General features: G+C 48.6%; 1 protein-coding gene across 1 annotated transcript in view; it reads right to left on the bottom strand.

Moving 5' to 3' along the window:
• Positions 1-12,348, bottom strand: part of mtfr2 (mitochondrial fission regulator 2) — a 17,134-nt gene extending 4,786 nt beyond the window's left edge. The window contains exons 1-6 of the mRNA XM_084453530.1: positions 12,240-12,348; positions 11,951-12,055; positions 11,590-11,714; positions 11,296-11,492; positions 9,984-10,314; positions 9,695-9,878 (exon numbers count right to left, since the gene is read on the bottom strand). Coding sequence (XP_084309656.1) covers positions 9,695-9,878; positions 9,984-10,314; positions 11,296-11,492; positions 11,590-11,714; positions 11,951-12,055; positions 12,240-12,311 — 1,014 coding nt within the window. The 5' untranslated portion in view covers positions 12,312-12,348. The remainder of the gene's footprint in view (positions 1-9,694; positions 9,879-9,983; positions 10,315-11,295; positions 11,493-11,589; positions 11,715-11,950; positions 12,056-12,239) is intronic.
• Between the last annotated feature and the right edge of the window lie 51 nt (positions 12,349-12,399).

Here is a 12,399-nt window from a genome sequence, read left to right as displayed (position 1 = left end):
AGTAGTGAACTCTTCAGAGGGGCAGATTAGTGGTGGCTTCTAGTAGTGAACTCTTCAGAGGGACCAGATTAGTGGTGGTTTCTAGTAGTGAACTCTTCAGAGGGGGCAGATTAGTGGTGGTTTCTAGTAGTGAACTCTTCAGAGGGGGCAGATTAGTGGTGGTTTCTAGTAGTGAACTCTTCAGAGGGACCAGATTAGTGGTGGTTTCTAGTAGTGAACTCTTCAGAGGGGCAGATTAGTGGTGGTTTCTAGTAGTGAACTCTTCAGAGGGACCAGATTAGTGGTGGTTTCTAGTAGTGAACTCTTCAGAGGGGGCAGATTAGTGGTGGTTTCTAGTAGTGAACTCTTCAGAGGGGCAGATTAGTGGTGGTTTCTAGTAGTGAACTCTTCAGAGGGGCAGATTAGTGGTGGTTTCTAGTAGTGAACTCTTCAGAGGGGGCAGATTAGTGGTGGTTTCTAGTAGTGAACTCTTCAGAGGGACCAGATTAGTGGTGGTTTCTAGTAGTGAACTCTTCAGAGGGGGCAGATTAGTGGTGGTTTCTAGTAGTGAACTCTTCAGAGGGGGCAGATTAGTGGTGGTTTCTAGTAGTGAACTCTTCAGAGGGGGCAGATTAGTGGTGGTTTCTAGTAGTGAACTCTTCAGAGGGACCAGATTAGTGGTGGTTTCTAGTAGTGAACTCTTCAGAGGGGCAGATTAGTGGTGGTTTCTAGTAGTGAACTCTTCAGAGGGACCAGATTAGTGGTGGTTTCTAGTAGTGAACTCTTCAGAGGGGGCAGATTAGTGGTGGTTTCTAGTAGTGAACTCTTCAGAGGGGCAGATTAGTGGTGGTTTCTAGTAGTGAACTCTTCAGAGGGGCAGATTAGTGGTGGTTTCTAGTAGTGAAGTCTTCAGAGGGGCAGATTAGTGGTGGTTTCTAGAAGTGAACTCTTCAGAGGGACCAGATTAGTGGTGGTTTCTAGTAGTGAACTCTTCAGAGGGGCAGATTAGTGGTGGTTTCTAGTAGTGAACTCTTCAGAGGGGCAGATTAGTGGTGGTTTCTAGTAGTGAACTCTTCAGAGGGGGCAGATTAGTGGTGGTTTCTAGTAGTGAACTCTTCAAAGGGGGCAGATTAGTGGTGGTTTCTAGTAGTGAACTCTTCAGAGGGGCAGATTAGTGGTGGTTTCTAGTAGTGAACTCTTCAGAGGGGCAGATTAGTGGTGGTTTCTAGTAGTGAACTCTTCAGAGGGGGCAGATTAGTGGTGGTTTCTAGTAGTGAACTCTTCAGAGGGACCAGATTAGTGGTGGTTTCTAGTAGTGAACTCTTCAGAGGGGCAGATTAGTGGTGGTTTCTAGTAGTGAACTCTTCAGAGGGACCAGATTAGTGGTGGTTTCTAGTAGTGAACTCTTCAGAGGGGGCAGATTAGTGGTGGTTTCTAGTAGTGAACTCTTCAGAGGGGCAGATTAGTGGTGGTTTCTAGTAGTGAACTCTTCAGAGGGGCAGATTAGTGGTGGTTTCTAGTAGTGAACTCTTCAGAGGGGCAGATTAGTGGTGGTTTCTAGTAGTGAACTCTTCAGAGGGGGCAGATTAGTGGTGGTTTCTAGTAGTGAACTCTTCAGAGGGGCAGATTAGTGGTGGTTTCTAGTAGTGAACTCTTCAGAGGGGCAGATTAGTGGTGGCTTCTAGTAGTGAACTCTTCAGAGGGACCAGATTAGTGGTGGTTTCTAGTAGTGAACTCTTCAGAGGGGGCAGATTAGTGGTGGTTTCTAGTAGTGAACTCTTCAGAGGGGGCAGATTAGTGGTGGTTTCTAGTAGTGAACTCTTCAGAGGGACCAGATTAGTGGTGGTTTCTAGTAGTGAACTCTTCAGAGGGGCAGATTAGTGGTGGTTTCTAGTAGTGAACTCTTCAGAGGGACCAGATTAGTGGTGGTTTCTAGTAGTGAACTCTTCAGAGGGGGCAGATTAGTGGTGGTTTCTAGTAGTGAACTCTTCAGAGGGGCAGATTAGTGGTGGTTTCTAGTAGTGAACTCTTCAGAGGGGCAGATTAGTGGTGGTTTCTAGTAGTGAACTCTTCAGAGGGGCAGATTAGTGGTGGTTTCTAGTAGTGAACTCTTCAGAGGGACCAGATTAGTGGTGGTTTCTAGTAATGAACTCTTCAGAGGGGGCAGATTAGTGGTGGTTTCTAGTAGTGAACTCTTCAGAGGGGGCAGATTAGTGGTGGTTTCTAGTAGTGAACTCTTCAGAGGGACCAGATTAGTGGTGGTTTCTAGTAGTGAACTCTTCAGAGGGGCAGATTAGTGGTGGTTTCTAGTAGTGAACTCTTCAGAGGGGGCAGATTAGTGGTGGTTTCTAGTAGTGAACTCTTCAGAGGGGGCAGATTAGTGGTGGTTTCTAGTAGTGAACTCTTCAGAGGGGCAGATTAGTGGTGGTTTCTAGTAGTGAACTCTTCAGAGGGGGCAGATTAGTGGTGGTTTCTAGTAGTGAACTCTTCAAAGGGGGCAGATTAGTGGTGGTTTCTAGTAGTGAACTCTTCAGAGGGGCAGATTAGTGGTGGTTTCTAGTAGCGAACTCTTCAGAGGGGCAGATTAGTGGTGGTTTCTAGTAGTGAACTCTTCAGAGGGGCAGATTAGTGGTGGTTTCTAGTAGTGAACTCTTCAGAGGGGCAGATTAGTGGTGGTTTCTAGTAGTGAACTCTTCAGAGGGGGTAGATTAGTGGTGGTTTCTAGTAGTGAACTCTTCAGAGGGACCAGATTAGTGGTGGTTTAGTAGTGAACTCTTCAGAGGGGGTAGATTAGTGGTGGTTTCTAGTAGTGAACTCTTCAGAGGGGGCAGATTAGTGGTGGTTTCTAGTAGTGAACTCTTCAGAGGGGCAGATTAGTGGTGGTTTCTAGTAGTGAACTCTTCAGAGGGGCAGATTAGTGGTGGTTTCTAGTAGTGAACTCTTCAGAGGGGGTAGATTAGTGGTGGTTTCTAGTAGTGAACTCTTCAGAGGGGCAGATTAGTGGTGGTTTCTAGTAGTGAACTCTTCAGAGGGGTAGATTAGTGGTGGTTTCTAGTAGTGAACTCTTCAGAGGGACCAGATTAGTGGTGGTTTCTAGTAGTGAACTCTTCAGAGGGGGCAGATTAGTGGTGGTTTCTAGTAGTGAACTCTTCAGAGGGGCAGATTAGTGGTGGTTTCTAGTAGTGAACTCTTCAGAGGGGCAGATTAGTGGTGGTTTCTAGTAGTGAACTCTTCAGAGGGACCAGATTAGTGGTGGTTTCTAGTAGTGAACTCTTCAGAGGGGGCAGATTAGTGGTGGTTTCTAGTAGTGAACTCTTCAGAGGGGGCAGATTAGTGGTGGTTTCTAGTAGTGAACTCTTCAGAGGGGGCAGATTAGTGGTGGTTTCTAGTAGTGAACTCTTCAGAGGGACCAGGTTAGTGGTGGTTTCTAGTAGTGAACTCTTCAGAGGGGCAGATTAGTGGTGGTTTCTAGTAGTGAACTCTTCAGAGGGGCAGATTAGTGGTGGTTTCTGGTAGTGAACTCTTCAGAGGGGGCAGATTAGTGGTGGTTTCTAGTAGTGAACTCTTCAGAGGGGCAGATTAGTGGTGGTTTCTAGTAGTGAACTCTTCAGAGGGGGCAGATTAGTGGTGGTTTCTAGTAGTGAACTCTTCAGAGGGGGCAGATTAGTGGTGGTTTCTAGTAGTGAACTCTTCAGAGGGGGCAGATTAGTGGTGGTTTCTAGTAGTGAACTCTTCAGAGGGGCAGATTAGTGGTGGTTTCTAGTAGTGAACTCTTCAGAGGGGGCAGATAAGTGGTGGTTTCTAGTAGTGAACTCTTCAGAGGGGGAAGATTAGTGGTGGTTTCTAGTAGTGAACTCTTCAGAGGGGCAGATTAGTGGTGGTTTCTAGTAGTGAACTCTTCAGAGGGGGCAGATTAGTGGTGGTTTCTAGTAGTGAACTCTTCAGAGGGGCAGATGAGTGGTGGTTTCTAGTAGTGAACTCTTCAGAGGGGGCAGATTAGTGGTGGTTTCTAGTAGTGAACTCTTCAGAGGGGCAGATTAGTGGTGGTTTCTAGTAGTGAACTCTTCAGAGGGGGCAGATTAGTGGTGGTTTCTAGTAGTGAACTCTTCAGAGGGGGCAGATTAGTGGTGGTTTCTAGTAGTGAACTCTTCAGAGGGGGCAGATTAGTGGTGGTTTCTAGTAGTGAACTCTTCAGAGGGGGCAGATTAGTGGTGGTTTCTAGTAGTGAACTCTTCAGAGGGGCAGATTAGTGGTGGTTTCTAGTAGTGAACTCTTCAGAGGGGCAGATTAGTGGTGGTTTCTAGTAGTGAACTCTTCAGAGGGGGTAGATTAGTGGTGGTTTCTAGTAGTGAACTCTTCAGAGGGGCAGATTAGTGGTGGTTTCTAGTAGTGAACTCTTCAGAGGGGCAGATTAGTGGTGGTTTCTAGTCGTGAACTCTTCAAAGGGGGCAGATTAGTGGTGGTTTCTAGTAGTGAACTCTTCAGAGGGGCAGATTAGTGGTGGTTTCTAGTAGTGAACTCTTCAGAGGGGGCAGATTAGTGGTGGTTTCTAGTAGTGAACTCTTCAGAGGGGCAGATTAGTGGTGGTTTCTAGTAGTGAACTCTTCAGAGGGGGCAGATTAGTGGTGGTTTCTAGTAGTGAACTCTTCAGAGGGGCAGATTAGTGGTGGTTTCTAGTAGTGAACTCTTCAGAGGGGCAGATTAGTGGTGGTTTCTAGTAGTGAACTCTTCAGAGGGGGTAGATTAGTGGTGGTTTCTAGTAGTGAACTCTTCAGAGGGGCAGATTAGTGGTGGTTTCTAGTAGTGAACTCTTCAGAGGGGCAGATTAGTGGTGGTTTCTAGTAGTGAACTCTTCAAAGGGGCAGATTAGTGGTGGTTTCTAGTCGTGAACTCTTCAAAGGGGGCAGATTAGTGGTGGTTTCTAGTAGTGAACTCTTCAGAGGGGCAGATTAGTGGTGGTTTCTAGTAGTGAACTCTTCAAAGGGGGCAGATTAGTGGTGGTTTCTAGTAGTGAACTCTTCAGAGGGGCAGATTAGTGGTGGTTTCTAGTAGCGAACTCTTCAGAGGGGCAGATTAGTGGTGGTTTCTAGTAGTGAACTCTTCAGAGGGGCAGATTAGTGGTGGTTTCTAGTAGTGAACTCTTCAGAGGGGCAGATTAGTGGTGGTTTCTAGTAGTGAACTCTTCAGAGGGGGTAGATTAGTGGTGGTTTCTAGTAGTGAACTCTTCAGAGGGACCAGATTAGTGGTGGTTTAGTAGTGAACTCTTCAGAGGGGGTAGATTAGTGGTGGTTTCTAGTAGTGAACTCTTCAGAGGGGGCAGATTAGTGGTGGTTTCTAGTAGTGAACTCTTCAGAGGGGCAGATTAGTGGTGGTTTCTAGTAGTGAACTCTTCAGAGGGGCAGATTAGTGGTGGTTTCTAGTAGTGAACTCTTCAGAGGGGGTAGATTAGTGGTGGTTTCTAGTAGTGAACTCTTCAGAGGGGCAGATTAGTGGTGGTTTCTAGTAGTGAACTCTTCAGAGGGGTAGATTAGTGGTGGTTTCTAGTAGTGAACTCTTCAGAGGGACCAGATTAGTGGTGGTTTCTAGTAGTGAACTCTTCAGAGGGGGCAGATTAGTGGTGGTTTCTAGTAGTGAACTCTTCAGAGGGGCAGATTAGTGGTGGTTTCTAGTAGTGAACTCTTCAGAGGGGCAGATTAGTGGTGGTTTCTAGTAGTGAACTCTTCAGAGGGACCAGATTAGTGGTGGTTTCTAGTAGTGAACTCTTCAGAGGGGGCAGATTAGTGGTGGTTTCTAGTAGTGAACTCTTCAGAGGGGGCAGATTAGTGGTGGTTTCTAGTAGTGAACTCTTCAGAGGGGGCAGATTAGTGGTGGTTTCTAGTAGTGAACTCTTCAGAGGGACCAGGTTAGTGGTGGTTTCTAGTAGTGAACTCTTCAGAGGGGCAGATTAGTGGTGGTTTCTAGTAGTGAACTCTTCAGAGGGGCAGATTAGTGGTGGTTTCTGGTAGTGAACTCTTCAGAGGGGGCAGATTAGTGGTGGTTTCTAGTAGTGAACTCTTCAGAGGGGCAGATTAGTGGTGGTTTCTAGTAGTGAACTCTTCAGAGGGGGCAGATTAGTGGTGGTTTCTAGTAGTGAACTCTTCAGAGGGGGCAGATTAGTGGTGGTTTCTAGTAGTGAACTCTTCAGAGGGGGCAGATTAGTGGTGGTTTCTAGTAGTGAACTCTTCAGAGGGGCAGATTAGTGGTGGTTTCTAGTAGTGAACTCTTCAGAGGGGGCAGATAAGTGGTGGTTTCTAGTAGTGAACTCTTCAGAGGGGGAAGATTAGTGGTGGTTTCTAGTAGTGAACTCTTCAGAGGGGCAGATTAGTGGTGGTTTCTAGTAGTGAACTCTTCAGAGGGGGCAGATTAGTGGTGGTTTCTAGTAGTGAACTCTTCAGAGGGGCAGATGAGTGGTGGTTTCTAGTAGTGAACTCTTCAGAGGGGGCAGATTAGTGGTGGTTTCTAGTAGTGAACTCTTCAGAGGGGCAGATTAGTGGTGGTTTCTAGTAGTGAACTCTTCAGAGGGGGCAGATTAGTGGTGGTTTCTAGTAGTGAACTCTTCAGAGGGGGCAGATTAGTGGTGGTTTCTAGTAGTGAACTCTTCAGAGGGGGCAGATTAGTGGTGGTTTCTAGTAGTGAACTCTTCAGAGGGGGCAGATTAGTGGTGGTTTCTAGTAGTGAACTCTTCAGAGGGGCAGATTAGTGGTGGTTTCTAGTAGTGAACTCTTCAGAGGGGCAGATTAGTGGTGGTTTCTAGTAGTGAACTCTTCAGAGGGGGTAGATTAGTTGTGGTTTCTAGTAGTGAACTCTTCAGAGGGGCAGATTAGTGGTGGTTTCTAGTAGTGAACTCTTCAGAGGGGCAGATTAGTGGTGGTTTCTAGTCGTGAACTCTTCAAAGGGGGCAGATTAGTGGTGGTTTCTAGTAGTGAACTCTTCAGAGGGGCAGATTAGTGGTGGTTTCTAGTAGTGAACTCTTCAGAGGGGGCAGATTAGTGGTGGTTTCTAGTAGTGAACTCTTCAGAGGGGCAGATTAGTGGTGGTTTCTAGTAGTGAACTCTTCAGAGGGGGCAGATTAGTGGTGGTTTCTAGTAGTGAACTCTTCAGAGGGGCAGATTAGTGGTGGTTTCTAGTAGTGAACTCTTCAGAGGGGCAGATTAGTGGTGGTTTCTAGTAGTGAACTCTTCAGAGGGGGTAGATTAGTGGTGGTTTCTAGTAGTGAACTCTTCAGAGGGGCAGATTAGTGGTGGTTTCTAGTAGTGAACTCTTCAGAGGGGCAGATTAGTGGTGGTTTCTAGTAGTGAACTCTTCAAAGGGGGCAGATTAGTGGTGGTTTCTAGTAGTGAACTCTTCAGAGGGGCAGATTAGTGGTGCTTTCTAGTAGTGAACTCTTCAGAGGGGGCAGATTAGTGGTGGTTTCTAGTAGTGAACTCTTCAGAGGGGCAGATTAGTGGTGGTTTCTAGTAGTGAACTCTTCAGAGGGGGCAGATTAGTGGTGGTTTCTAGTAGTGAACTCTCAGAGGGGGCAGATTAGTGGTGGTTTCTAGTAGTGAACTCTTCAGAGGGGCAGATTAGTGGTGGTTTCTAGTAGTGAACTCTTCAGAGGGACCAGATTAGTGGTGGTTTCTAGTAGTGAACTCTTCAGAGGGACCAGATTAGTGGTGGTTTCTAGTAGTGAACTCTTCAGAGGGGCAGATTAGTGGTGGTTTCTAGTAGTGAACTCTTCAGAGGGGCAGATTAGTGGTGGTTTCTAGTAGTGAACTCTTCAGAGGGGGCAGATTAGTGGTGGTTTCTAGTAGTGAACGCCTCAGAGGGGGCAGATTAGTGGTGGTTTCTAGTAGTGAACTCTTCAGAGGGGCAGATTAGTGGTGGTTTCTAGTAGTGAACTCTTCAGAGGGGGTAGATTAGTGGTGGTTTCTAGTAGTGAACTCTTCAGAGGGGGCAGATTAGTGGTGGTTTCTAGTAGTGAACTCTTCAGAGGTGCCAGATTAGTGGTGGTTTCTAGTAGTGAACTCTTCAGAGGGGCAGATTAGTGGTGGTTTCTAGTAGTGAACTCTTCAGAGGGGGCAGATTAGTGGTGGTTTCTAGTAGTGAACTCTTCTGAGGGGTAGATTAGTGGTGGTTTCTAGTAGTGAACTCTTCAGAGGGGTAGATTAGTGGTGGTTTCTAGTAGTGAACTCTTCAGAGGGGTAGATTAGTGGTGGTTTCTAGTAGTGAACTCTTCAGAGGGGGCAGATTAGTGTTGGTTTCTAGTAGTGAACTCCTCAGAGGGGGCAGATTAGTGGTGGTTTCTAGTAGTGAACTCTTCAGAGGGGCAGATTAGTGGTGGTTTCTAGTAGTGAACTCTTCAGAGGGGCAGATTAGTGGTGGTTTCTAGTAGTGAACTCTTCAGAGGGGGTAGATTAGTGGTGGTTTCTAGTAGTGAACTCTTCAGAGGGGCAGATTAGTGGTGGTTTCTAGTAGTGAACTCTTCAGAGGGGGCAGATTAGTGGGTTTCTAGTAGTGAACTCTTCAGAGGGGCAGATTAGTGGTGGTTTCTAGTAGTGAACTCTTCAGAGGGGGCAGATTAGTGGTGGTTTCTAGTAGTGAACTCTTCGGAGGGGGCAGATTAGTGGGTTTCTAGTAGTGAACTCTTCAGAGGGGGCAGATTAGTGGTGGTTTCTAGTAGTGAACTCTTCAGAGGGGGCAGATTAGTGGTGGTTTCTAGTAGTGAACTCTTCAGAGGGGGCAGATTAGTGGTGGTTTCTAGTAGTGAACTCTTCAGAGGGACCAGATTAGTGGTGGTTTCTAGTAGTGAACTCTTCAGAGGGGGTAGATTAGTGGTGGTTTCTAGTAGTGAACTCTTCAGAGGGGCAGATTAGTGGTGGTTTCTAGTAGTGAACTCTTCAGAGGGGGCAGGTTAGTGGTGGTTTCTAGTAGTGAACTCTTCAGAGGTGGCAGATTAGTGGTGGTTTCTAGTAGTGAACTCTTCAGAGGGGGCAGATTAGTGGTGGTTTCTAGTAGTGAACTCTTCAGAGGGGCAGATTAGTGGTGGTTTCTAGTAGTGAACTCTTCAGAGGGGCAGATTAGTGGTGGTTTCTAGTAGTGAACTCTTCAGAGGGGCAGATTAGTGGTGGTTTCTAGTAGTGAACTCTTCAGAGGGGGCAGATTAGTGGTGGTTTCTAGTAGTGAACGCCTCAGAGGGGGCAGATTAGTGGTGGTTTCTAGTAGTGAACTCTTCAGAGGGGCAGATTAGTGGTGGTTTCTAGTAGTGAACTCTTCAGAGGGACCAGATTAGTGGTGGTTTCTAGTAGTGAACTCTTCAGAGGGGGTAGATTAGTGGTGGTTTCTAGTAGTGAACTCTTCAGAGGGGGTAGATTAGTGGTGGTTTCTAGTAGTGAACTCTTGAGAATATGTCACGGGGAACAGGGACAGGAACAGGAACAGGAACAGGGACTCAGCTGCTTAAGAGGTGGGCTCAAACTTTGATGAAGGCTCGCCACTGCAATTAAATCTCAGCTAGCGAGTGTGTGTATGTGAGTGAGTGAGTGAGTGAGTGAGTGAGTGAGTGAGTGAGTGAGTGAGTGAGTGAGTGAGTGAGTGAGTGAGTGAGTGAGTGAGTGAGTGAGTGAGTGAGTGTGTGTGCGTGCGTGCGTGAGTGAGTGAGTGTGTGTGTGTGAGTGAGTGCACCTGTCACACTCACATTGGGCGCCTCTGGGCTGCCAAAGGGCGAGAGCTCCGCCGAGCAGTTCTCTTTGTCGTGCGAGTCGTCGTGGCGACGGTGGGCAAACTTCCTCCTCAGCGCCTCGGCAATCAGCGCCGCCGGGTCGCTCAGCAACGCCGCGCCCTTGCTCCGCCTCCTCCGTACCGGCGTCCCGCCCGGCGACCTAGTGACAGGACAGCGCATGGGGGTTCAGTCTAAAAAGAGGACGTCCATCGTTACGTCCGACCGCTACAGACGTTCCAGACCGCGCCCCTCTATCCACGCTCACCTCTGCACCGAGCGCAGCTTGACCTGGTTCAAGTCCTTCAGCACGTCCAGCATGGAGGGGGCGGAGTCCTGGGGCTTGAGCTGGCCGCCGTGGCCGGGCGCCTGGCCCCTCCCCTGGGCGCCGGGTTGGCTGGCCTCCCTGCGCCGCCGGATGAGCTCCATGGTGGACGGGGTGGCTGAGGAGGAGGAGGAGGAGCAAGGCAGGGGTGGAGGAGGAGGAGGAGGAGGAGGAGGGGGGGGAGCGCGGCGGGGGGTGGAGGTGAGGACCGGGGGAGGGGGAGAAGACATCAGCGGGCCGGGTGTCCCCAGGACGTCACGCGCGTGGGCCGGACCTGGAAGGACAAGAGACGGGAGGAGGCAGAGGAGGGGACAGGAGGAAGAGGAGGGGACAGGAGGAAGAGGAGGGGACGGGAGGAGGAAGAGGAGGGGACAGGAGGAGGAAGAGGATGAGATGGGAGGAGGAAGAGGAGGGGACGGGAGGAGGAAGAGGATGAGACGGAAGGAGGAAGAGGAGGGGAAGGGAGGAGGAAGAGGAGGGGACAGGAGGAAGAGGAGGGGACGGGAGGAGGAAGAGGAGGGGACAGGAGGAAGAGGAGGGGTGCAGGAGGAGAGAACTCTCGTGTGTAAATGACATGCTGTGAGCGAGGGGTGCAGAATAGAAAATACTGATGACGTGTATAAGTCCTGAATAGAGTATTTGAGAGTGAGTGTGTGTGTGTGTGTGTGTGTGTGGCTGCGCACCGAATCGCATACTTCTGCTTACTTACTACCAGAACGTACTACAGCTACCCCTAGAAACGATGTACTTTGCATGCACTACGCATCCAATTGGGACAAATCACTTTGTCATAACTGCGCCTTGAAAATTTCCCACATCCATCGCAGTCCATAAAGGAACATTCTCCGTGACAGGATTGTGGGTCAGAATAGCCAGAAAAGCCTGCTGGCTTACATACTGCCAAACACTATCGGATGTAGTAGGACATCCTGGTATTTTTGCCATACTGCATGTGGCGCACTATGTATTGGATAAGAATGGAGAGCTCGCACACTGACATAAGACAGAGGGAATGTCTACACTGAGGTTAAGAATTCAAAAATATATATTCTCAATCGTTCAAAACACAGTGCTTTACAAAAAAAAGAGTGCTATCCAAAAGTGTAGGGTGAGAAACATCAGTCAGATTACCATCATCAGTCTGCCAGTCTACTTTTTGATACTAGATACTGGGACATACTACATCCTTGTTTGGCATACTATATAGTATGGAAGTATGCGATTCGGAACACAGCCTTAGTGTGTGTGTGTGTACCTGAGGGTTGCGCTGTGGTGACGATCATGGCTATCTGGGCCCGGAGTTTGAGCAGCTCCTCCTCCAGGGCGGTGATCTTCCTGAGAGCGTCGGGGCTGGTCTTCTGTCCCAGCAGGGGGCCTCCTCTCTGGGACTGCCTGGCTGCAAGTGGTCCTGGGTGTCCCACCACGCCTCCACCCCGACGCACACACTTCCTGCTGTTGGATGCACAGACACAACGCGTCACAAACAAAACATTGCCTAATCGCTGGGGGGAAAAAAAACAGGCGTTTGAGAGTTTGGACGACTCCTTACCTGATCTTAGCAAAACTGTCCCCCTCGTCCTCCGCCACCCACATCACGTCAGCCAATGAGGGGATGTCAGGGGTGTCCATGGTGATGTCCACATAGCCATGCGGTCGGTAGGTGTGAAGAGGGATCTGAGGATGAAATACAAGAGTTAATCCCCCCACAATAGAGCCCTGATTTTGCAACCAGAAGGGGGAGCAAGAGAGTTAGATATTTCTATAACAACATGCAGAGGATTTGAGTGAGATGGATGTTTGTCCCTCAAGGTGATCTGGCTACTGGTCTAACCCCTCACAGAAGGTGTAGAGATGGGGAACTGATGATTGTGAACAAATGTCCTGTACTGATTGTGAACAGTACTTCCTACCTGGAAGTGGATACGAGGGGAGGGTGTTAGAGGAAGGTTTGTCCCGATCATGCGGACGAGGCTGCGGTACTGTCCACACAGCTGACTCTCCCACACGGGAACCAGCTGGAGAAGAGAGGAGAACGGTAGCTTGGCTCATGCAATGCGTGTAACGTCACGATCATTTGTTGGAAAATAAGTTCCCCATGACACAAGCAGTTGATCAGGCAAACAATGAGAAGTGAATCACCAAAGATAGAACCTCTTTGACTATGAGCAACGGGAGAGACACCTTGGTTTGATAACCTACCATGTCTGGGGGCACCCCGAAATACTCCAGCACGGACTGCAGGAGATGGAGGACGTCCTCTAGCAGAGACATGGAGATACTTGTTCAAGGTTTGGCTGACGGGGCTTTCTGAGGAGTTCAGGAGTTCAGAGGAGGTCAGAGGAGTTCAGAGGAGGTCAGA

The sequence above is a fragment of the Borostomias antarcticus genome, assembly GCF_949987555.1.
Source record: "Borostomias antarcticus genome assembly, chromosome: 19".
NCBI classification, from domain to species: Eukaryota; Metazoa; Chordata; class Actinopteri; order Stomiiformes; family Stomiidae; genus Borostomias; species Borostomias antarcticus.
The sequence above is the reverse complement of the archived record's forward strand: the minus strand, read 5'-3'. Positions and strand labels throughout refer to the sequence as shown.